Source organism: Chiloscyllium plagiosum, chromosome 9, assembly GCF_004010195.1.
Source record: "Chiloscyllium plagiosum isolate BGI_BamShark_2017 chromosome 9, ASM401019v2, whole genome shotgun sequence".
In the NCBI taxonomy this organism is placed as follows: Eukaryota; Metazoa; Chordata; class Chondrichthyes; order Orectolobiformes; family Hemiscylliidae; genus Chiloscyllium; species Chiloscyllium plagiosum.
Window position 1 is genome coordinate 89,251,426 of NC_057718.1, and position 26,971 is coordinate 89,278,396.

The 26,971-nt window shown below is 49.2% G+C and overlaps 1 protein-coding gene across 1 annotated transcript in view; it reads right to left on the bottom strand.

Moving 5' to 3' along the window:
- syne1b (spectrin repeat containing, nuclear envelope 1b) overlaps positions 1-26,971 on the bottom strand; it is a 502,247-nt gene that overhangs the window by 34,911 nt on the left and 440,365 nt on the right. Inside the window, exons 127-133 of the mRNA XM_043696857.1 lie at positions 20,927-21,089; positions 19,554-19,741; positions 18,364-18,514; positions 15,854-16,036; positions 13,593-13,730; positions 9,731-9,922; positions 905-1,238 (exon numbers count right to left, since the gene is read on the bottom strand). Of these exons, the coding sequence (XP_043552792.1) occupies positions 905-1,238; positions 9,731-9,922; positions 13,593-13,730; positions 15,854-16,036; positions 18,364-18,514; positions 19,554-19,741; positions 20,927-21,089 (1,349 nt within the window). The remainder of the gene's footprint in view (positions 1-904; positions 1,239-9,730; positions 9,923-13,592; positions 13,731-15,853; positions 16,037-18,363; positions 18,515-19,553; positions 19,742-20,926; positions 21,090-26,971) is intronic.

The window sequence follows — 26,971 nt, forward strand, 5'->3', positions numbered from 1 at the left end:
ATCACAATTAAACCAATTGGGCCAGCATCTCTCACTGTCAGGCAAAGAGTTACTGGAGTAATTCAGCACAGGAAGTCAGTTTAAAGTTAACATTTTAAATTTAGTGCCAATATTTCAATGGAATTCCTTGATTTAGGAATGTGCCAATCTCTACCACTGGACTCTCCCATTTCACCATTACACCACCAGCCACCCTCAAACTCTTCAGCTCCATCATTCACTCTGGCCACATCTCCCGGGCATCCTCACTCTCTGGCTCTCTCATGTGAGCACACTCACGCATGCACACAGATATACATACACAGACAGACTCTCACACAGGCATGCATACATACATACATACATACACACGCACACACAGACAGACAGACAGACACATACACAAACACAGGTCCAGACACACATAGGCACAGACTTACATAGATAGACTCTCACACACAGACAGACACAGGCACACACACAGACAGACAGGCACATACCTACACATAGACAGACAGACATGCATGGGCACACACACACACTAGCACAGACACACAGGCACAGACTTACATAGATAGACTCACGCATACACTCATAGATAGACTCACGCATACACTCATAGATAGACTCACGCATACACTCATAGACAGCCAGGCACACACCCACACATACATAAACTGACAGGCACACACCCACACATACATAGACAGACAGACACGTGTGGGCACATGCGCGCGCGCGTGCACACACATGAAGACTTACATAGATAGACTCACGCGCGCACACACAGACAGACCCAGGCACACATATTGATAAACAGGCACACACCCACACATACATAGACAGACAGACTAGCATGTGCACGCGTGCACATACACACACACACATACACAAACACACACAGAAACTCTCCACACTGACCCACCTGTGATTTCAGCTGCTCCTTTGAGGTAGAAATCGCTGTCTTCATCCCCAGTGCCATCCTCAGCACCCTCCAGGGCACGAGACACTGCGCTCTCCAAGTTCCGACTCAAGTCGTAATCGTGGTCCCACTCCAGGGGGATGGAGTCAACGCTGGCCGGGGTATCACGCCCTGACCGAGTGTCCTTGGGCTGTGGGAGACCAGTGCCCCGGCTCAGGGACAGCGGAGGGGTCCCCACATTGTCTGCAGCTCTGTCCAGCCACTGCATGCTGGAGAATTCACTGTTCTCATCTATTTCTGTTTCCCGGTCAGACACCTCATGTTCATCATCGGTCAGCTAAAGGGAGAGGGTGATTGAGGAAATTGTTACCATCTCTGCAGCTCGAATAACCCAGACCAAACAAAACTCAAGCAGCACCCCACACCAGACTGTGATGAGATACGCCCTTCACACAAAACAATGTCGAATTTTCCAGGACAAAATTGGGCCGCTCGACCCAACTGGCTCCTAATCTAAACTAGCCCCCTCCATTGCTTGCTTCTAGTTCCTTTCCCCCTCATGTGGCTGTCTAGCTTCTTCAAGACTATATCTGTCCTTTGTAAATGAACTGTAGATCATATTCCTGCTGAATTTGAGCAAACGTAGCCATGCCACATGCAGTTACAGCCTGGGTCTGTAAGGTTCCAGATAAGATGTTCTGTCTTACCATCGTTTGTATAAAGGGGCCGCACCACGGTTCAGTGGTTAGCACTGCTGCCCCACAGCGCCAGGGACCCAGGTTCGATTCCAGCCTTGGGCAACTGTCTGTGTAGAGGTTGCACATTTTCCCCGCGTCTGCGTGGGTTTCCTCCCACAATCCAAAGATGTGTAGGTTAGGTGAACTGGCCATGCTAAGTTGCCCACGGTGTTAAGTGTATTAGTCAGGGGTAAACGTAGGGTAGGGTAGGGGAATGGGTCTGGGTGGGTTGCTGTTACAGACGGTCAGTGTGGACTTGTTGGGCCAAAGGGCCTGTTTCCACACTGTAGGGAATCTAACCTAAAGTGGTGTTCAATGAAGTCTGTTGCGGCTCACTCACAGGAGATGTAGATCTCACATTACTACATGGTGGCAATGCTGTTAGACCCACCTTATCAGAGGCAAGTGCTTGGAGGAGCCAAAGTGAAGTTCAGCCACAGCACAGTTTTAGGCTTAGTCCCAGAAGTGGAGGAAATACCTGTGAGGTTTGGTGGTAGTAGGGGTGTGCCGTTTTATATCGAACTGTCGAGAGGTAAGGCCTAAGCAAAGGCTGAAAGAAAGCAGAAGGCCTACAACAGAGAATGCTGTGGGCACAAGTAGTGGGAAACAAGAAAACGAACCGGGCACGAAAACCTTACAGAAAATCAAAGGTACTTATAAGGATGGGGAAGGAACGAGCACTCAGACTGTTAAACAAGAAGGTGGGTGTGGGCCCCACCACCCAGAACCTGATCCAGCTAGCTACTACAGGTCACAAGTGCATGGAGTGACATGACCACAGCAGCACAGAGAATTCAACACAGACCATAACGGTCTGTGCCCAGGCGTACTGTACAAAACACAGAGGGGCTGCATGAACTCTTCCTGGGGGAGCGAGGCGGCCCACTGCAAATTTCAACTCCCGAGGGCAAAAGCCAAGGGTTCCAGTGAGAAATCGAATTTTAAAGTGGATACAGAGGCAGGTGTTTTGGCACGCTTGTCTTCATTGCTCAGTCCTTTGAGCGCAGAAGTTAGGAAGTCACGTTGGAATTGTACAGGACATTGATAAGACCTCTTCTGGAGCACTGTGTCCAGTTCTAGTCGCACTGTCATAGGAAGGACATTATTAAACCGGAGAGGGTTCAGATGGGATTTACCAGGATGTTGTCAGGTATGGAAGGTTTGAGTTATAAAGAAAGGCTGGAGAGACTGGGATTCCTTTTCACTGGAGCGTAGGAGGTTGAGGGGTGACTTTGTAGAGGTTTATAAAATCATGAGGGGTGTAGACAGGGTAAACGGTAGGTATCTTTTCTCTAGGATGGGGGATTTCAAGACTATTTTTAAGGTGAGAGGAGAGAGATTTTAAACAGACATGAGGGGCAACTGTTCTTACACAGAGGACCGTTCATGTGTAGAATGAATTTCCTGAGGAAGTGGAGGATGCAGGTACAGTTACAACATTTAAAAGACACTTAGATGAGTACGTGAATAAGAAAGGTTGAGAGGGATGTGGGCCAGGAGCAAGCAGGTGGGCCTAGTTTAGTTTGGGACTATGTTCAGCATGGACTGGTTGTGCCAAAGGGTCTGTTTCTGTGCTCTATGACTTGATGACTATGAGGAGTCTCTATTCTTTTAGCAGCACGCCATGGTTCAGAAGTTTTCAGATCACATTCAATTCAGTGCTGAGGGACATTGAGCAGATGGTGAAGATATTGAAGAGCCCTGGTAAACTTTCCACTATCACAGAGATAGCACAGATCGTTCGTCTCCCTCAAAACATAGTCTGCAGGTGGCATTAAAAATAGCAGCCAAAATGAAAAGTGATCAGCCTCAAGGGGGCATTCCAGGCATGAGTTTGTGCCACCAATGTGTTCACCTTCCAGGGAAAGGATAAGAGATCACACACCTGCTACCCGTCCTCCTAGAGAGCTGAGGACGCTGTTAGAGATTAGTCCCTCGAGCAATGGATTTTTGGAGCTGGGGACCAAGTGGATTAAAACAACAACAGCGAAGTTGCTGGAAAAGCTCAGCAGGTCTGGCAGCATCTGTGAAGAGAAACCAGAGTTAATGTTTTGGGTCCAAAACGTTAACTCTGATTTCTCGTCACAGATGTTGCTTGACCCGCTGAGCTTTTCCAGCAATTTCTATTTTTTGTTTCTGATTTACAGCATCTGCAGTTCCTTTGGTTTTTATAGTGGATTAAAGTAAGTTGTGTTCATAGTTAAGTGTTAATGGTAAAACAGGTGAGGTTAAGGAATTTGGCGAGAGTTGTAGATTAAAGGGGATTGATCCGCTTTACAGTGTGTTAGCTTTTATTGGTAGAGGGATCGAGTTTCGGAACCACAAGGCCATGCTGCACCTGTACAAAACACTGATGTGGCCTCCCTTGGGAGTATTGTGTACAGTTCTGGTCACCGCATAATAGGAAGGATGTGGAAGCTTTGGAAAAGGTTCAGAAGAGATTTACTAGGCTGTTGCCTGGTATTGAAGGAAGGTTGAGGGACTTGAGGCTGTTTTCATTAGAGAGAAGAAAGTTGAGAGGTGACTTGAGACATATAAGATAATCAGAGGGTTAGATAGGGTGGACAGTGAGAGCCTTTTCCCTCGGATGGTGATGGCTAGCACAAGGCGGCATAGCTTCAAATTGAGGAGTGATAGATAAAGGACAGATGTCAGAGGTAGTTTCTTTACTCAGAGATTAGATTAGATTACTTAGATTAGATTAGATTAGATTACTTACAGTGTGGAAACAGGCCCTTCGGCCCAACAAGTCCACACCGCCCCGCCGAAGCGCAATCCACCCTTACCCCTACATTTACCCCTTACCTAACACTACAGGCAATTTAGCATGGCCAATTCACCTGACCTGCACATCTTTGGACTGTGGGAGGAAACCGGAGCACCCGGAGGAAACCCACGCAGACACTGGGAGAACGTGCAAACTCCACACAGTCAGTCGCCTGAGGTGGGAATTGAACCCGGGTCTCTAGCGCTGTGAGGCAGCAGTGCTAACCATTGTGCCATCGTGCCGCCCACTAGGTAGGGGTGTGGAATGCACTGCCTGCAACAGTAGTAGACTCGCCAACTTTATGGACATTTAAATGATCATTGGATGGGCATATGGACAATAATGGAATAGTGTAGGTTAGATGGGCTTCAGATTAGTTTCACAGGGCGGTGCAACATCAGGGGCCTGTACTGAGCTGTAATGTTCGATGTTCTATGATCTCTAAGGATAGCTAGTGAGCATGTGCAGAAGGAGTTGTCATAGCGATCCATGGAGCTGGAGCCTGGGCCTGTTGGTTTTCAAAGATGTCCCGACTTTATTGAATATTGTTATATTCAGTACAGCCTGCTCCTGTTCACTCACAAGAATGCAGACAGAAAATCATGTCAGTCGTGAATCAAGTTTTAAAAGGGACCTAAGGGGCAACCTTTTCCACACAGAGGGTGGCTTGTGTACGGTGCGAGCTGCCAGAGGAAGTGGCAGAAGCTGGAACAATTACAGCATTTAAAAGGCATCTGGGTGGGTAAATTAATAGGAAGGGTTTACAGGGATATGGGCCAAGTGCTTGCGAATGGGACCAGATTACTTTAGGAGATCTGGCCGGCATGGACGAGTTGGACCGAAGGATCGGTTTCTGTGCTGTACATCTCTATGACTCCAAGAGTACAGATGCATCATGGGTAAGTTAGACAAGCACGTGAGGGAGATGAACTGTAGTGATAGACTGAGATGAGGAAGAGTGAGACACAAACACCGACACAGACTAGTCGGTCTGAATGGCATGTATAAAGTGGACAGCTCTCTTCATCAATTTTGATGGACCTGCTGGATAATTTCACCACTGCAATCCTTACTGCTCTAGGTGAACGGAAGGGAGCTCTTTCTGTGTTCATTCCATTTGTGTGCGGTACTCAGGAGATAAGCATTTGTCTGCAATAGGGACTATGATAAAAAGTAATCAAGAAGAAAGACGAGTACAGGCAGGGAAACAGTAAGCATTTTGTTTATTTCTTTTTGCTTCTGGGACAAGAATCTCTCTGTATAGCTATTTATATTTCTAACACGTTCCTCCTTCAACTGCTGCCTCTCTGCTGTACGCATCACCCAAGGCAACTGCTCCAAACAGGACTCTCACCAATCTGAGGGGGAAGGCTACAGTGACTTGTGTGCATGACAGAGAGAAACCGTCATAAAAAGAGACAACGTGAGTCAGATGAAGCGAAAGATTGCACAAGAAGATTTTGAAAAATCAGAACAAAGTTGAGAGAAAGAAACAGAGGGAGCTAAAGAGAGAGAAGGAGCGAGAGAGAGAGGGAGAGAGAGAGAGAGAGAGAGAGAGGGGAAAACAGAGAGTTGGAAGAGCTGCTGGCTTTTTTTGGCAGCTTCTTTGGCACATACACTGTGTCTGACAGAAGCAAGAGAAAAGAATAAGATTTTGAAAAATCAGAACAAAGTTGAGAGAAAGAAACAGAGGGAGCTAAAGAGAGAGAAGGAGCGAGAGAGAGAGGGAGAGAGAGAGAGAGAGAGAGAGGGGGGAAAACAGAGAGTTGGAAGAGCTGCTGGCTTTTTTTGGCAGCTTCTTTGGCACATACACCGTGTCTGACAGAAGCAAGAGAAAAGAATGTTCACATTTCAAGCCTAATCCAGTACAATATCTCTGCACTGCAATGTCCTGCTAGCACCCAGCAGGGAATGTCCCTACTTTTTCAGAAATCTTTGTCCACTTATGTGGGTAGAAATGATACCGGACAGTCTGTGGACCTGGTGAACAATCGCATTCCGAGCCCTTCCCCCATGCAGCAATCTTGTTCTGTGCCAATCTAAATCCCAGTACAAATACCAATGCGAGTGCTTCATGAAAAATGCATTTTGTCCAACCTGACACAGTCGAGATAAACAGTCCAGAGAACTCCAAGGTCAGTGAGAGTTGCACGGCATCATTTTGATCAAGCTGTTTCCCAGCTTTACCCCACTTGAACTTGCTGCATACCAACATACAAATTTATATTCTATAAATAAACCCAACATCTGCAGATGGCTCCCTCTGGTCACAGACGTATTTAGGCTGTTGGATTTGTAATATGAAACTGCAGAATTTTCCTAGCCACCCAGGTTAGAGAAAGTAATGGATCCCACTGGGTCTAAACTAGCAGGGCACAGGTTCACAGTGAGAGACACCCACCCACGTAAGTTCAGCTCTCACCAATATTGGTATCATAATTGAGTCATATAGAACAGTACAGACCCTTCAGCCCTTGATGTTGTGCTGACCTCTTTTTTTTAGAATTAGATTCCCTACAGTGTGGAAACAGGCCCTTCAGCCCAACACGTCCATACCGACCCTCCAAAGAGTATCCCACCCAGACCCATTCCCCCTACCCTATTACTCTACATTCCCCCTGACTAATGCAGCTAACCTACACATCCCTGAACATGATGGGCAACTTAGCTTGGTCAATTCACCTGACCTGCACATCTTTGGACTGTGGGAGGAAACTGGAGCACCCGGAGGAAACCCACGCAGACACGGGGAGAACATGCAAACTCCACACAGACAGTCGCCCGAGGCTGGAATCAAACCCGGGTCCCTGGCGCTGTGAGGCAGCAGTGCTAGCCGCTGAGCCTCCGCGCTGTCCCTACTCTTAAGATCAAACTAACTTACATACCCTTCATTGTACTTACCTCCACATGCCTATCCAAGAGTTGCTTAAATGTCCCTAATGTATCTGACTCTACTATCACTGCTGGCAATGTATTCCATGCACCCACCACTCTCTGTGCAAAGAACCTACCTCTGACACCTCCCCTAAACCTTCCTCCAATCTCTTAACATTATGGTCCCTTGTGACAGCCATTTCTGCCATGGGAAAAAGTCTCTGGCTATCCACTCTATGCGTGTCACCATCTTGTACACCTCTAGCAAGTCGCCTCTTGCCTTTCTTCACTCCATTGAGAAAAGCCCCAGCTCCCTCAACCTTTCTTCGTAAGACCTGCCCTCCAGTTCAGGCAGCATCCTGGTAAATCTCCTCTGTACCCTCTCTAAAGCTTCCACATCCTTCCTATAATGAGGTGACCAGAAGTGTGGTCTAACCAGGGCTCTATAGAGCTGCAGCATAACCTTGTAGCTCTTAAACACAATCCCCCTGCTAATGACAGCCAATACACCGTATGCCTTCTTAACAACCCTATCAACTTGGATGGCACCTTTAGAGGACTCTATGGACATGGACCCCAAGATCCCTCTGTTCCTCTACACTGCCAAGAATCCTGCCTTTAACCTTGTATTCTGCATTCAAATTTGACCTTCCAAAATGAATCACTTCACACTTTTATGAGCAATAACCTGCAGTTTCTTGCATCAGATCACTAAACTGTGAACCAAGTGGTGAATATCGACATTAATCAAGGAGAGATTGCAGTGTCTACTGTTCAATTATATTGGGGGTCTACCAGCAGAGATTCCAGGTCTCACTGTAGCATATGGACACCATTACAGGGCTCACTCCGTTAGCCTCTCGATGGTGACACTCTTATGATCTCAGTGGGGGCAACTGTAAACCAAAGTAACAAATTGACTGAATAAGCCCCAAATGAAGACATTAACAAGATTTCACTTTCTATAAGGTCAACACCAATCAGAACTTATCTGAATTAAACACGAATTAACAAGTAAACAGCACTTCCACCAAAAGATACTTCTCACTTTGAACACGCAATGCAACAAAGATACCCGTACACGGTGGCTCAGTGGTTGGCAGCTGCTGCCTCACAGCGCCAGGGTCTCGGGTTCAACTCCAGCCTCAGGTGACTGACTGTGTGGAGTTTGCACACTCTCCCCGCGCTTGCGTGGGTTTCCTCCGGTCGCTCCGATTTCCCCCCCTTAGTCCGAAGATGTGCAGGTTGGGTAGATTGGCCAGGCTAAAACTGCAGTATCTCCATAGTGCCCAGGTGAGTTAGCCATGAGAAATGCAGGGTTAGAGGATCAAGGGATGGGTCTGGGTGGGATGCACTTCGGAGGGTTGGCGTGGACTTGATGGGCCGAATGGCCTGCTTCCACACTGTGGGGATTCTGTAACAACCATTCCCTGCAGACGTACGGCATCACAGAGCTCCACAATATCTTTGTATTTCTGATGATTTACAGTTTGCTGGATTTCAAGCCTTTATAGGCCTGCTCCAAGAGCTCGTGTTTCCTTCTGGCATCCAACAGGAAAATGGACCTCTTCCTCAGAGACATTAGTTTCTTTAGCTCCTCACAAAAATTTCCTGCATTCCTGTTTCTACCTTGGTCTGCTGTCTTTTTGTATACACATCTGTGCCTTCAACCCCCAGCTGTTCAGCCCATTGTGTCTTACTAGCTCTCTTTTGTGTCTGCCAGTTTGACACCTTCTTTCTTAACTTCCTCTCTACCGGTACTGCTTCCAGGTCAAGGTCACTAAATCACATGGGCCAACATTTGCAATGGTACAAAAAAACAATGATCAATCCCTTTACAATTGATGCAAGCTCCTACAAGTCCTTTTCCAACATCCTTAAAAACCATTACTGACATTACATGAGTTACAAACTTTGTTCAGTCTGCAAGTAACACAAGGAAAACGCAGTGACTGTATAAAATAGTTTAATGTGTCCTGGAAACAGATTCTCACTAGTATTCGGTGGTAAGTTCCTGAAAAGTAAGAATCTTTACGGGCACAGTGGCTCAGTGGTTAGCACTGCTGCCTCACAGTGCCAGGGACCCGGGTTCGATTTCACCCTTGGGTGACTGTGTGGATTTTACACATTCTCCCCGTGTCTGCGTAGGTTTCCTCCGGGCTCTCCAGTTTCCTCCCGCAGGTTCTTGGGGCCATGTTTAAAATTGCCCCATAGTGTCCAGGTGTGTGCAGGATAGGTTGGGTTAGCCATGGGAAATGCAGGATTACAGGGTGGGGGGAGCGGGGCCCGGTGGGACGTGCTTCTGAGGGGCAGTGTGGACTCAATGGGCCGGGTGGCCTGCTTCTGCACTATAGGCACTCTATGATGGGAGCAGGTGTTGTGGGTATCATGTTCTCGAGAATTGCCAGAGTATTGTGAAAACTGTGCGTGAGGAGTTGCCAATACACTTACCGGAAGCTGCATCAACTTCTTGTAGTAGCGGTCTACTCGGCCGAAGACCTCCTGGTAGTACCGATGAAGTTCCTCCAGTTCTTCCTCGATGATTGCAGCGTCCATTGGCTCACTCTTCTCAATCAGCTGCTCTCCATCAACAAAGAGCTGGTCAATGCGGCTCGTGTTGAGAGCTATCTCCTGCTGGAAGGCCTGCAGATGGAGAGAAAGCTTGTCAGTGCCCAGAGACAGGGGTAGCTACAGAGAAGGAAGTGAGGTGGCAAAGGATAAAAAATGCTTCTGACCTTTTCCATAGAAGCCCTACAGTGTGGAAACAGGCCCAACAAGTCCACACCGACCCTCTGAAGAGTAACCCACCCAGACCCATTCCCCTACCCGATTACTGTGCATTTTCCCCGAACCAATGCACCTAACCTACACATTCCTGAACACTACGGGGCAATTTAGCACAGCCAATTCACCTAACCTGCACATCTTTGGATTGTGGGAGGAAACCGGAGCACTCAGAGGAAACCCATGCAGACACGGGGAGAATATGCAAACTCCACACAGCCAGTCACCCGAGGCTGGGATTGATCCTCGGCACAGTGAGGCAGCAGTGCTAACCATTGAGCTACTGTGTCACCCCCTATAGAAACCCTACAGTGTAGAAGCAGGCCTTTCGGCCCATTAAGTTCACACCAACCCTCCGAAGAGCACCCCATCCACACCCACCTCCCTACCTTATTTTTTTAAAATCTCTCCCTCCAGTTTGAAAGTAAGAGATGATCTATTTCTGTGGAATTCTTTACCACAAAGGGCTATCAAGACTGGATCATTGAATATATTCGAGGCTGAGGTAGACTTGTAATTAATTAGTAAGGGAATCAAGGATTACAAAGCAAAGGCAGGAGAGTAGAGTTGAGGATTATCAAATCAGCCGTAATCTCACTGAATGGTGGAACAGACTCAATGGGCTGAATGGCCTACCTTTGCTCCTATGTCTATGTCTTATGGTCATATTTCTTCAACTGGACATACGCGGTTCTATTCCAACCCACTCTTTCTAACCACAAAAACATTCCGTGTTTCGAGTTGTCCCCACGTGCTGCTTCCCACAATAAAGACCGAAATCCCCTCAGGTTTAATTCCCAGGTCTTCCACCCCATTTCCTCCTCCTCACAAAACATTCCCAAAATTTGCAAGTGCCTTGACTCTGCTGTGGGAACAGTCAGGCTGGGTTTGTTGATCACTTGGCCTCTCCTGATAGATAGTGCATCTTAAAAATGGATGTCACTGACGAAGCTGGCATTTAATTAGCCAATTCCAGCTTCCTGGGGAAAGTGGTCAGCAACTTCTTGAATGTTTTCAGACAACAGATGTGAAGGGAAAGGTGAATACTCAACCAGCCAGGTGTGGGATTAGACTCAATAACAAGGCCCGATCATTTAACAATGGCAGGTTACCTATGGCACATGAGTTCAGGGTCATGGTTTCTAATTGCCATCCTGTACCAAACCAGGCAACCTTTTAGTTTTACACATATCCCCTGCCAACTGGAATTAGAATTATACACCATAGCCAAGCCCATCAGCAGGACTGTTAGGCCTCCAAGTGGCTGAGTGTGGAGGCAGATGGGCACAAAAGGCCGGAGATACAGTATAGGGTGGAAGGTATAAAGGCTACCTGCCCACAAACAGTGAGCAAATAATTAAGTGTCTTTAAAGACTGATTGAGTAACCACAGTCAGGCGTGACTGGAATGTTTCACTTGGCCATTGTGTACCCAGTGGAATGGCGGACGGCAGGAGCTAGGCTAGCTGCCTGGAGGAGGCCCCCTGGTGGCAGACTGGGGTTGGACGGGAAGGAGTGGCGCTTGTGGCCTGGACACAGCTACAGCCCAGGGTCGCCCCTGCAGGGAGAGATGCCTTTCTGCTACAAATGCTGGAGACGTTTCTCCATTCGATAACTCGGAGCAAGGGCACCTCAACATGGAAGTGTCCTCCCTTCCTCTCCCTGGAGCTGCGGCAAGCTGCAGATTCCTCTGAGCTGGAAGGTCTCCTACCCACCCTCCAACTTGGAGAGTGTGACTGCCGTCATTAATCGGATGCAACTCTAGTCTCATTGGGCAATCTGGGGGAAATCACCGTCAGGTAACTACTCCTCACAACGCAGGGGTGTGATCCCACCTGACCCTGATGTCAGGATCCCGACCCAACGGGCAAAATCCTGTTCCAGCCTCTCCGCTCAGTTTCACAGCCGAGGCTGGAGTTTTTAAAAGTGGTTTATTTCACTGTCTAATACTTATATCTGCATCACACTAGAGACAAAGCAATGTTTCTTCCTCTTGCTAGAAACTAGGCCAGAGTGACAAAATTAGTGGTGCAGTGGACCAGTGAAGGTTACCTCAGATTACAATGGGATCTTGAACAGCTGGGCCAATGGGCTGGGGAGTGGCAGATGAAGTTTCATATAGGTAAATGTGAGGTGCTGCATTTTGGGAAAGCAAACCAGGGCAGGACTTATACACCTAATGGCAAGGTCCTAGGGAGTCTTGCTGAATAAAGAGACCTTGGAGTGCAGATTCATAGCTCCTTGAAACTGGAGTCGCAGTTACATAGGATAGTGAAGGCGGCATTTGGTATGCTTTCCTTTATTGGTCAGAGTATTGAATATAGGGTTTGGGGAGGTCACGTTGCGGCTGTACAGGACATTGACCAGGCCACTTTTGGAATACTGTGTGCAATTCTGGTCTTTTTGCTGTAGAAAAGATGTTGTGAAATTTGAAAGGGTTCAGAAAAGATTTACAAAGATGTTGCCGTTATCAGAAGATTTGAGCTATCGGGAGAGGCTGAACAGGCTGGGGCTGTTTTCCTTGGAGCGTCGGAAGCTGAGGGGGGACCTTATAGAGGTTTACAAAATTATGAGGGGCATGGATAGGGTGAATGGTCAAGGTCTTTTCCTCAGGATAGGCAAGTCCCAAACTAGAGGGCATAGGTTGAAGGTGAGAGGGGAAAGATTTAAAAGGAGCCGAAGGGACAACTTTTTCACGCAGAGGATGGTGTGTGTATGGAATGAGCTGCCAGAGGAAGTGGTGGAAGCTGGTACAATTACAACATTTAAAAGGCATCTGGATGAGCATATGAATAGAAAGGGTTTTGAGGGATATGGGCCAAATGCTGGCAAATGGGATGAGATTTATTTAGAATATCTGGTCGGTATGGACAAATTGGACCGAAGGGTCTGTTTCCGTGCTGTGCATCTCTATGACTCTGTGACAATTAATATCAAACCAAATTACTGCTAACAACACATTATTGACACATCACTGTGAGAGAAAGTCCTCACTGATATTCTCACTCCCTCGAAATTAAGTCATCGCCTCAGAGATTTTGGAGGTCATTAAACTCAGGAACACGTCAAACAACCAAATATAGACCGATTTTAAAAATAAACCCTCCAGCCAGCATCCCAGCATAAAACAAAAAAGAGTAAGGTTTGGTCAATATATTCAACATTAAACTGGGAATTAAACTGAGATAAGGATTAAGATTTTTGAATGTGACATCGAATTTGGATCTATTTGCTATGCTGTTGGGCTGATGCAAAGATTTTGGGAAAAGACAACTGTAGCTTTCAAAACCTAAAGCTGGAGGTTTTAAAACTCAAAGCGGTCTGACTGCCTCCCTTTCTTACAAAGCTGGCTGAGACACTTGCAATTGGAGTGGTTTTGTACTGCAGGCACACAGTTGATCATAGAAACCAATTCTGTCCTATCCCGGTCCCTCGATACAAATGGAGTGAGGAAAAGAAATCCTGTCGAGAGGCCAATGATGAGACCTTGCCCTTCGGTCTGAATGCCACCCCTCAGTCCTTGCACCTACCTTTAACTGTTTGATTTTGGCCTGGACGTCACATTCAGAGAAGTGCTCAATGTTGGTCAGCTGCAGGTCCATCTCTGTCAACCAGACCAAGATACTCTCACGCGTGGTTTCAAACTCCTCTCGTTGACCAATAAAGTGCTGTTCAAAAAGGAGAAATAAAACAAAGGTGCTTCTAAATCCACGCTCGTGAGAAGCTGATGTCTCGGTAACAGGCTCCTTGACTTCATCCAAACCCCACTGTGCTTGACAGTCTCTGTGACACAAGCCAGGAGTCTAACTGCACAAGACTCTCTCTGTCTCTTCTCCCTTTGCCTCAACCTCAATCATCACCACGGTTTACACTCTCCACTTTCTGTCTGTTCCTTTCAGGTCAGACGAATTGGGACTCGACGCAACTGCTGCAGAGTCCGAAGCAATGGCTTTTGTCCTTTATTCAAAGGGAATGGACTATAGAAATGGGGAGGTCCTGTTGAAACTATACAGTCAGTTCTGCTATAACATGGTAGCTCCATTCTGGTGCAATCCCGTATTATAAGAAAAGCGTGTAACAGCAGCACTGTCTAAACTAATGAGGCCAGAATCACGTTATAACCAATACATGCTTTAAAAGTTTGTGCTTTAGAAACAGTGTCCCCACTTCGTCAATCGCGTTGTAGCATATTTGTGTTTACAAAACATGCGTTGTAGCAGTACGACCTGTAGGAGGCACTAGTTTGACCACATCTAGAATACCCTGAACAGTTTTCAGCCCCTTATTTAAGGAGAGATATATTGGCACTGGAGGCGGTCCAGAGAAGGGCTGGTCGCAATATGGAAGGATTTTATGGGGAGAGGTTAAATAGATTGAACCGCATTGGAGTTTAGAAGGAGGAGGGAAAACCTTATTATTAAAATAGACAAGATTCTTAGGGAACTTGAAAAGGGAGACGTTGTTTCCCCTTGTGAGAGTGTCAAAGACCAGAAGGCACAATCTCAAGGGTCAAGGTTCACCCAGTTAGGACAGACATGGGGTGGAACTTTGTCTCTCAGAGGTTAACGAATCTGTGGAATTTTTTGTTACCCACAGTGGACTGTTGAGGCTGGGTCATTACGTATAGTCAAGGCTGCGTTAGACATATTCTTCTGGGAATCGAGGGTTATGGGGAATAGGCAGGAAAGTGGAGTTGAGGATGATCAGATCAGCTGTGATCTCATTGAATGGGGGAGCAGATTCAATGGGCTGAATGGCCTACTTCTGTTCCTACTGCAAATGGTCTTCATCAAGTTTATAGTATGGAGCCAGGTCCTCTTGCAATAAGCGACTGACACAGATGTTTATGCATCATGCAACCCTAAAACTATCGATGTATCTTTCTGCAGATTCTTCCTCACGTCTTTAGGTTAAATGCATCCGATCTATTTGCCTTCAACCAGTGCAAGAGGTTGTGTTGATCTGTGAGAATTAGCTGGGTTATCCCGATTAGATAGTTCCATTGTCTACTGATAATGCTTAATTATTTACATACTTTAATAGCCAGCAATAAAGCCAAGGTGGGGAAGAAAATAAGGGACAGCAACAATCCTTACAGACAGAGCTAAAGGAAAAAATGATAGCAGCCAAACAGTGTGGCATCAATCAAAAAAACACCAGGTGTTATAAAAATATACTGCATCTCTGTCACAACTGCCTCCATATTGTTTTCAAAATTCTCCAAAATCTACCATTTGTTCCTCACCATCTCCTTTCAGCTCGGTGTCCATCTTTCACTTCCTGCTGCTCTATAAAGTGCTGTGTGATGTTTTCTTTCCTCCTCAGTTTTACCTCCATCTTTAATGAATGTTACAAGCCCTGCTCCAATGATTCCAATGCTTGAAGAGGTCCAGGCATTTTGTTTTTTTTAAAAAAGGAAATCAAACTGAAGCAATTAAAATTGTCCACAGTGCTTCAGGTTTTGCTATTTGCGCTCATAATGAAATATGAAAAAAAAACCTTTAATTTATTCCCTGACGGTGAAACCCTATTTAGTGGTGAGGAACTAAACTCTTCAAAACTCTGCGAAAGCAACAGAATTCACTCCCGAAACCTCCCCACCTTCCAGGTTCTCCTTAAATCCTACTCCATTGCCCAAGCTTTTGGACATGCTGCCCTAACATCTCGTCATTTGTTTTTCGTCTGATAAGTGTTCCTCTGAAGCACCTTAGGACGCTTCATAATACAATAGTGCATTGTACAATAATACAGGGAATGTTAATCAGGGAGTCCCTATACAGTCAGCCCTTACTTTCAGTCTCCTGAGGATAGCAGTGACCCTCCTTTGCAGATTGTCCCAGCGCTGGTTTCCCTCGTGGACCATGTCTTTGAGTTTACTGCCGGAATCCGTACGGTTTTCACGAGCCAATCGCCGATATTGCTTGTTAATCAGCTCCAGCTGGGTGAGGCTCTCATGGACCTGACGTTGAAATGCCTGAGGGACGAAGCAGAAAGGACAACATTCGCTCGCGATGCGCAAGGACACAACTTTGCAAACAAAGATCCAAAATGCAAAATGAATCCCTTATCGGACCCAAAACACAACCGCAAAGCCCGTGAGTACGAGTTGCAGCAAGCCCTGTTCCCCTCTGCTCACCGACCTACATTAGCTCCCAGTCAAGCAACTGCACTAATTCTGTAATGCAGAGCCCTGTTTTCAAATCCCCCCCCTCAATGGCCTCATGCCCTCCACACCTCTGCAGATGTTTTCAATCAACCTGCTCAGATATATTACAACACGTGTCTGGAGCAAGACAGAGTTGGACCCAGGCTTTCTGGTCCAGAGGTACCAGTGCACCACAACAGCACTGCTCCCCTCCCGACCTTTCTCTACAATCTCTCCCAAATCCGCACATGCCCAGTGTCTAAGATCCTCTGGTTTTTGTCTCTTACGTTCTCCAGATTTTAATTGTTCCAACATTGGTGGCTGTGCCTTCAGCAGCCTCAGGTTTAACCCATTGAAAATTCCTCCCCTCCCTTCATGTTCGTCCTCTAAGGCTTTGCTTAAGGTCGACCTCTTTGGCCAAGCTTTTGGTCACTTGGCCCAATATGTCCTGATGTGACCCTTCTAGTTTGCTTTATAATCCTGTGTGGGCTGTTTCATTGTGGTAAAAGTCAATTAGCTCAGCTGGATGGAAGGTTAGGTTGTGTCGACAACAGCATGGGTTCAATTCTTCCCCTGGTTGAGGGTACCGAGAAGGACTCTCCTTCTCAAGCTCTTGGGCAGTGCTGCTGGACAAAGAGACCTTGGATTGCGGGTTCACTGTTTCTTGAGCGTGGAGTCGCAGGTAGACAGGGTGGTGAAGATGATGTTTGGTATGCTTGCCTTCATTGGTCAGAAATTGAGTACAGGAGCTGGGAAGTCATGTTGCAGCTCGACAAGACATTGGGGAGGCAACGTCTGGAATACTGCGTACAATTCTGGCCTCCCTGTTACAGGAAGGATGTTGTTGACCAGTCCACAACCACCTGATGAAGGAGCAGCGCTCCGAAAGCTAGTGCTTCCAAATAAACCAGTTGGACCATAACTTGGTTTTGTGTGATTTTTAACGTTGTGAAACTTGAAAGGGTTCAGAAAAGATTCACAACAATGTTGCCAAAACTGGAGAGTTTGAGCTATAGGGAGAGGCTGGGGCTGTTTTCCTTGGAGATCCAGGGAAATCATGAGGGGTATGGATGAGGTAATTTCCTCCCTTCATGGTCCTTTCCTAGGGTAGGGGAGTCCCAAACTAGAGGGCATAGGTTTAGGGTGAGAGGGGAAAGATTTAAAAGAGACCTAAGGGGCAACTTTTTCACGCAGAGGGTGGTGTGTGTATGGAATGAGCTGCCAGAGGAAGTGGTGGAGGCTGGTACAATTACAACATTTAAAAGGCATTTGGATGGCGGGTATATGAATAGGTAGGGTTTAGAGGGATATGGGCCAAATGCTGGCAAACTGGACTGGATTAATTTAGGATATCTGTTCAGCATGGACGAGTTGGACCGAAGGGTCTATTTTCATTCTGTATATCTTTATGTCTCTGCTCCCATCTGAGGCCCGACAACCCACAGATTAAACCCAACACCAGCAATGGTTGCTCTCCAATGAGACTGTGGGACTTCCCTTCTAAACATTGTTGTCATCTCCTATAGGGCTGCATTTGAGGGAGATATGGACAGATCTTGACATTTGCATGACAGTATAAAACAGATTTTAGTGACTTTGAGGCTGGTTTGACATCTATGCCAAGTTTTACTGACTGTCAAAATAACTTGTTGGTTTGGGGTGTGGTGGGAGTTAACACATATGTCATCTTCAGGGAAAGTCAGGTTGCAGAATAATTTCACAAGAATGAGGTGAAGTCTGAAATCCACCACCATTTCAGATATTTTCAAATTAACCTGTTCAGAGATCTTACTGGACAGCTCTGGAGCCGATGGGACCGGAACTCCAGCCCCATGGCACAGAGGTAGGGACACTACCACAGTGCAACATGAACCCTCCCACACTATTTCAAGTTTGACCTTTTACTAAATCCAATACAAACTCCAATGTCCACATTTCTAACTCACACGGGAATTACCATTCCTGCCAGCCCCACTGCACCCCGCGCCCCCCTCCCCATGGCAGCAGAGTGTAACTACAGCGTGACACGTTTACATGAGCAGTTCCCATTAAAATTGTGGACATCGCAATTACTAATTCATGGTGAAGTGCTGGGGGGGGGGGGGGGGTTTAAAATTTTAAGCAACAATATTGTTGCGGCTGTCGGGCACCCGCACCTCGAATTTCTTCAGCTCCTCTTTGGCAACCGTGTATAACACTCCCGAGGAATTAGGCATTGCTGCTGTCCGTTCTGAGGTTTCAAGCCAGTCTTCAAAGCGAGAATAATCGTCCAGAAACTTCTGCCACAACCGCCAGGTCTCCTCAATCCTGAGAGGACAAAAGTGAGGAGAGGTGAGGGGGATGTTTATGACGCAGTGAAATTGAGATGAGGCAGAGTGGGAGGACCCTACGTCAAGGCATGAACAAAAGTAAGTAGCAACCAGTGGGGCTGAATGGCCTGTTGTCATGCAGCAGGTATGAATAGTTAGGTGTGTGTTTTTGACCAGCGCAGACTCAATGGGCTGAAGGGTCTTTTTCTCTGCTCTACCCCTCGATGTCTCATTTATGAAATGGCTATTGGGAGACATCCAATGAGCTCAGATTCCCCGAAGCAGAATGTCTGGGCTGTCAGGAGTGCACTACGGGTCGAAGGGCAAAACACAAAAGCCCCAGACGACGGTTTCAGCAGCAGAGGGATTGAGGCAGGGTTGGGAAGGTCCTTTATGAAGAGGTGGAATTATACCGAACAAATACGGAGGATGCTGGAGAAACGCAGCAGGTCTGGCAGCCTCTGTGGAGAGAGAAACATGTTTAACAGTTCAAGTCCAATATGACTCGTCTTCGATCTTACATAACGGGGAGAAAGCCCAGATCAGGGTCCAATGCACACCGTGCAGGCAATACTGCCAGCCCCTCCAACCTCTCAGTTCTCCAATGCTACTCTCCTGTTGGCACGGTTGCTCAGTGGTTAGCACGGCTGCCTCACAGCGCCAAGGTCCTGGGTTCGATTCCAGCCTCAGGGCGACTGTCTGTGTGGAGTTTGCACATTCTCCAAGTGTCGGCGTGGGTTTCCTCTGGGTGCTCTGGTTTCCTCCCACAGCCCAAACATGTGCAGGTTAGGGTGGATTGGCCATGCTAAATTGCCCATAGTACCCAGGGATGTGCAGGTTAGGTGGATTGGCCATGCTAAATTGCCCATAATACTCAGGATTATGTAGGTTAGGTGGGTTAACCATGGGAAATGCAGGGACAGAGGTGGGATACTCTTTGGTGGTTGGTGTGGACCCGATGGGCTGAATGGCCTGCTCCCACACATGTCGGGGTTGCGTGTCTATTTTGACAAGCGGCTGGGGACTGCAGCTCTTACTTGAGTCTCCTCTCCATGGACATGGCGCAGATATTCCTCCACCTGCGGTCCAGGTTCCGGGTGGCCTGCTGGATCGAGTCGCACTCCGTTTCTGTGGCACAGGCATCGCAATCATGCAGCAGCACCTCGCACAGGTTCAGGACAGAGGCCACACCCGTACTGTGCTTCTCAATGTCTCGCTGCAACTCCTGCAGATACAAGGTCCCAGGGATTAAAGGAAAGCACCACTTCCCTGACACTGGGCAAACCTGTGGCCCTTGCTTTCTCAAGTGTTGGACAATCCAACCTTGCTTCATCCCTACAGACTGCGGGAGGGGCTGGACACGCAGATGAGGGAATGTGCACAATGGAGAGCGTGGGGGAGAGAGAGAGAAAACACAAGCTGGCGAACACGGGTGAGAGAGTGAACACGACTCAGAGAGCGAATGCACGAGAGAGGACACGCACAGGAGAGTGAACGGGTGAGAGGGTAAACGCGAGAGACAATGTGAGAGAGAGTGAATGAGCAAGAGAGTGAATATGAGAGGAACAAAGGAGAAAGTGAGGACTGCAGATGCTGGAGTTCAGAGTCGAGAATGTGGTGCCGGAAAAGCACAGCAGGTCAGGCAGCTTCCGAGGAGCAAGAGGATTGACATTTCGGGCAGGAGCCCTTTATCCTGATTCTCCTGCTGCTCGGATGCTGCATGAGAGCAACAAAGTGAGTGAGTGAGTGAACGAGAGTGAGAGTGAGCGAGAATGAGCGAGAGAGTGAGCAAGAGAGTGTGAGAGAGAGAGTGTGTGAGAGAGAGAGAGAGTGTGAGAGAGAGAGAGAGAGTGTGAGAGAGAGAGAATGAGAGAGAGAGAGAGAGAGTGAGCGAGAGAGAGAGCGCATGCGCAAGGGAGAAAATGCGAAACAGAATTAATATGAGAGAGAACACAACAGAGAGAGAGCACAAGAGAGGGAGAGAGAATGCATGAGAATGAATTTGAGTGAGAATGCGTGAGACAGTGAACACAAGAGTAAAACAGAGAAATGTGCAATGTGAATGCGAGAGAGAAACTGAAAATGTGAGAGAGAGAAAGGAAAACAGAAAATGAAACAGGGAGGAGAGGGAAGAAAGGGAAAAAAAAAGGGGCGAGAGAAGGCAGGCGCTGATGAGGGAAGAGGGGGAGGAGAAAGACCAACTCCAACACAAAGTGCTTTGAAGCCAATGAAGTGTACTTCCTAAAAGGCCGCTCCTCTGACAGGACAGCACTCCCTCAGTGTTACACGCTGTGCTGAGGTCTCCATTGTGGGGAATGGACCCCTCACCCAGAGTTACCACAGAGTCCCAGTTGAGTTCCCGACGTCTGGTGCAAATGGCCGGGGCAGCAAACAGCGGAGGGTCGCTTACCTGTTGCTCTGCGAGCTTATGCTGTATTTCCTGGGAATCGCAGGAGTCATAGACGATGGGTTTTGAGAGCTCAGTTTCAATCTGGGCAAGCCACGATCGCAGGCTGCTCATGTTCTTGTCCAGTTGCTGGACAGCAACCAGCGTCTCCTTCAGCTTCTTCACTCTGAAAGACAAGGCCAGAGACGGTCAGTGAAACCCAAACCCCAGGGCACGGCAAGGTGGGGTGGGGCAGAGAAGGGGAGGGGAGGGTATGGTGGAGCATGGCGGGACCTAGCAGGACAGGGTAAGGTAGGGCAGCTTCTTTGGGAGGGAGCATTGGCCTTGAGTGGACTGCAATATTCAAGAGGCACTGGATGTTATTGGGAGAGAAATAGTTTTTGCGTGGTTGTGGGGAGATCGGCACGAGGTAATGATGTTCTTTGAAGAGCTAGTGCAGAGGCAATGGGGTGAACGGCCTCTTTCTGTGCCTGAACACTTCTGTGATTCTCTGAAGTACAGTTTTACCCTGGCACAGAAACAGGTGAGGTTCTGAGAAGGACCTCATCAAATGATCCTGCATGGTCCAGTGTTGAAACGGATGTGGACTGTGACTGGATGAGTTATTCAGCCGGGACGTTCTGGGGATAAGAGTTCAAATCCCTCTTCGACAGTGGATGGAATTTAAACTGTGGAACGGAAAGCAAGTAAACACGGTTTCTACAAAACTCCACCTGGTTCACTAATGTCCATCAGGGAAGGATATCTGACACCATTCCTGCCCTGGCCTACATCTGACTCCACATCCACAGCACCGTCAACTTAACCCCAACACGCCCCAACCCACCACACCAACCCCCAACACACTCTCAGCTGATTAAGAAAGCCAGTTAGATCAAGGGTAGCTTAGGATGGACAAGAAATTATAGACATCTCAGTGATGCCCACAGCTCAGGGAAAAATATATTTGTTTAAAACACTGCACCGGGGACCACACTGCAACACAACACACTGCACCGGGGACCACACTGCAACACAAGACACTGCACTGGGGACCACACTGCAACACACTCCACTGCACTGGGGACCACACTGCAACACACTGCACTGCAATGGGGACAACACTGCAACACAACACACTGCACAGGGGACCACATTATACAGGGGACCACACTGCAACACAACACACTGCACCGGGGACCACACTGCAACACACTGCACTGGGGACCACACTGCAACACACTGCACAGGGGACCACACTGCCACACACTGCACAGGGGACCACACTGCCACACAACACACTGCACTGCGGACCACAATGCAACACAGCACACTGCACAGGGGACCACACTGCAACACAACACACTGTACTGGGGACCACACTGCAATACACTGCACCGGGGACCAAACTGCAACACAACACACTGCACTGGGGACTAAACTGCAACACAACACACTGCACTGGGGATCACACTGCAACAGGGACCACACTGCAACACAACACACTGCACTGGGGACCACACTGCAACACAAAACACTGCACTGGGGACCACACTGCAACACAACACACTGCACTGAGGACCACACTGCAACACACTGCACTGCAATGGGGACAACACTGCAACACAACACACTGCACAGGGGACCACATAAACAGGGGACCACACTGCAACACAACACACTGCACTGAGGACCACACTGCAACACACTGCACTGCAATGGGGACAACACTGCAACACAACACACTGCACAGGGGACCACACTAAACAGGGGACCACACTGCAACACAACACATTGCACAGGGGACCACACTGCAACACACTGCACTGGGGACCACACTGCCACACACTGCCACACAACACACTGCACTGCGGACCACAATGCAACACAACACACTGCACTGGGAACCACACTGCAACACACTGTACTGGGGACCACACTGCAACGCACTGCACAGGGGACCACACTGCAACGCACTGCTCTGGGGATCATACTGCAACGCACCGCAAGGGAGGCCACACTGCAACACAACACACTGCAGTGGGGATCACTCTGCAACACATCTGCACTGGGGACGACACTGCAACGCACTGCACTGGGGACCACACTGCAACTCACCGCACTGGGGACGACACTGCAACAGAACACACTGCAGTAGGGACCACACTGCAACACAACACACTGCACTGGGGACCACACTGGACAGAGGACAACACTGCAACACACTGCACTGGGGACCACATTGCAACACAACAGACTGCACTGGGGACCACATTGCAACACAACAGACTGTACTGGGGTCCAAACTGCAACACAACACACTGCACTGGGGACCACACTGCAACACAACACACTGCACTGGGGACCACAGTGCAATACACCGCTCTGGGACACACACTGCAACACAACACACTGCACTGGGGCCACACTGCAAAACAACACACTGCACTGGGGCCACACTGCAAAACCCCGCACTGCACTGGGGCCCACATTGTGAAACCCCGCACTGGGGATCACACTGCAACATACCTCACTGGGGACCACACTGCAACACAACACACTGCACTGGGGCCCTCACTGCAAAACACCGCACTGAGGACCACACTGCAACACAAAATACTGCACTGGGAAACACACTGCAACTCACCGCACTGGGGACGACACTGCAACAGAACACACTGCAGTAGGGACCACACTGCAACACAACACACTGCACTGGGGACCACACTAGACAGAGGACAACACTGCAACACACTGCACTGGGGACCACATTGCAACACAACAGACTGCACTGGGGACCACATTGCAACACAACAGACTGTACTGGGGTCCAAACTGCAACACAACACACTGCACTGGGGACCACACTGCAACACAACACACTGCACAGGGGACCACAGTGCAACACACCGCACTGGGACACACACTGCAACACAACACACTGCACTGGGGCCACACTGCAAAACCCCGCACTGGGGATCACACTGCAACATACCTCACTGGGGACCACACTGCAACACAACACACTGCACTGGGGCCCTCACTGCAAAACACCGCACTGAGGACCACACTGCAACACAAAATACTGCACTGGGGACCACACTGCAACACACTGCAAGGGGGGCCACACTGCAACACAACACACTGCACTGCGGACCACACTGCAACACACTGCACTGGGGACCACACTGCAATGCAAAGCACTGCACTGGGGACCACACTGCAACGCACTGCACTGGGAACTACACTGAAACTCACCGCACTGGGGACGACACTGCAACAGAACACACTGCATTAGGGACCACACTGCAACACACTGCACTGGGGACCACACTGCAACACACTGCACAGGGGACAACACTGCAACACACTGCACAGGGGACCACACTGCAACGGGGACCACATTGCAACACAACACACTGCACTAGGGTCCAAACTGCAACACAACACACTGCACTGGGGACCACTCTGCAACACACTGCACTGGGGACCACACTGCAACGGGACCCACACTGCAACACAACACACTGCACAGGGAACCACACTGTAACACAACACGCTGCACTGGGAAGCACACTTCAACACAACACACTGCACTGGGAACCACACTGCATCGCACTGCACTGGGGACCACACTGCAACACACTGCACTGGGGACAACACTGTAACACAACACACTGCACTGTGAACCACACTGCAACACAACACACTGCACTGGGAACCACACTGCGACACAATGCACTGCATTGGGACCACACTGCAATGCAAAGCACTGCACTGGGGGCCACACTGCAATGCACTGCACTGGGGCCACACTGCAACGCACTGCACTGGGGACCACACTGTAACACAACACACTGCACTGGGAACCACACTGCAATGCACAGCACTGCACTGGGGGCCACACTGCAATGCACTGCGGACCACACTGCAATGCACTGCACTGGGGACCAGACCGCAATGCACTGCACTGGGGACCACACTGGAACACACCGCACTGCGGACCACACTGCCACACACCGCACTGCACTGGGGAACACACTGGGGTCCACACTGCAACACAACACACTGTACTGGGGACCGCACTGCAACACACTGCACTGGGGATCACACTGCAACACATTGCACTGGGGATCACACTGCAACACACTGCACTGGGGACGACACCACAACAGAACACACTGCACTAGGGACCACACTGCAACACTCTGCACAGGGGACCACACTGCAACACACTGCACTGGAGACCACACTGCAACACACTGCACTGGGGACCACACTGCAACACAACATACTGCACTGGGGACCACACTGCAACACAACACACTGCACTGGGGACCACACTGTAACACACTGCACCGGGGACCACACTGCAACACACCGCACTGCACTGGGGCCCACACTGCAAAACCCTGCACTGGGGACCACACTGCAACATACCTCCCTGGGGACCACACTGCAACACAACACACTGCACTGGGGCCCTCACTGCAAAACACCGCACAGGGGACCGCACTGCAACACACTGCACTGGGGAACTCAAAGCAACACACTGCACTGGGGAACTCACTGCACTGGGGACCACATTGCAACACAACACACTGCACTGGGGACCACAGTGCAACACACCGCACTGAACCGGGACCCACACTGCAACACATTGCATAGGGGACCACACTGCAACGGGGGCAACACTGCAACACACTGCACTGGGGACCACTCTGCAACACACTGCAATGGGGACCACACTGCAACACAACTCACTGCACCGGGACCCACACTGCAACATAACACACTGCAACACAACACACTGGGGACCACACTGCAACACACTGCACTTCACTGGGGACCACACTGCAACACAACACTTAGCACTGGGGTCCACACTGCAACACACTGCACTGGGGACCACACTGCACTGCACTGAGGACCACACAGCTTCACAAAACACTGCACAGGGGACCACAATGCAACACAACACACTGCACTGGAAACCACACTGCGACACACTGTACTGGGGACCGCACTGGGGTCCACACTGCAGCGCACTGCGCAGGGGACCACACTGCAACACAACACACTGCACTGGGGACCACACTGCAACACAAACTGCACTGGGGCCCATACTGCAAATCCCCGCACTGGGGACCACACTGTAACACACTGCAGTGGGGGTCACACTGCAACACACTGCACTGGGGACCACACTGCAACACAACACACTGCACTGGGGAACACTCTGCAACACAACACACTGCACTGGGGACCACACTGCAACTCACTGCATTGCGACCCACACTGCAACACAACACACTGCACTGGGGTCCACACTGCAATGCACTGGGTTCCACACTGTAACGCACTGCACTGGGTGCCACACTGCAACGCACTACACTGGGGACAACACTGCAACGCACTGCACTGGGGACCACACTGCAACACAGCACACTGCACTGGAGACCACACTGCAACACAGCACACTGCACTGGGGACCACACTGCAACACACTGCACTGAGGATCATACTGCAACACACTGCACTGGGGACCACACTGCAACACAACACATTGCACTGGGGATCACACTGCAACACACTGCACTAGGGATGACACAGCAAAACACTGCACTAGGGACCACATTGCAACACACTGCACTGGGGACCACACTGCAACACAAACTGCACTGGGGCCCATACTGCAAATCCCCGCACTGGGGACCACACTGTAACACACTGCAGTGGGGGTCACACTGCAACACACTGCACTGGGGACCACACTGCAACACAAACTGCACTGGGGCCCATACTGCAAATCCCCGCACTGGGGACCACACTGTAACACACTGCAGTGGGGGTCACACTGCAACACACTGCACTGGGGACCACACTGCAACACAAACTGCACTGGGGCCCATACTGCAAATCCCCGCACTGGGGACCACACTGTAACACACTGCAGTGGGGGTCACACTGCAACACACTGCACTGGGGACCACACTGCAACACAACACACTGCACTGGGACCGTACTGCAACACATTGCACTGGGGATCACACTGCAACACACTGCACT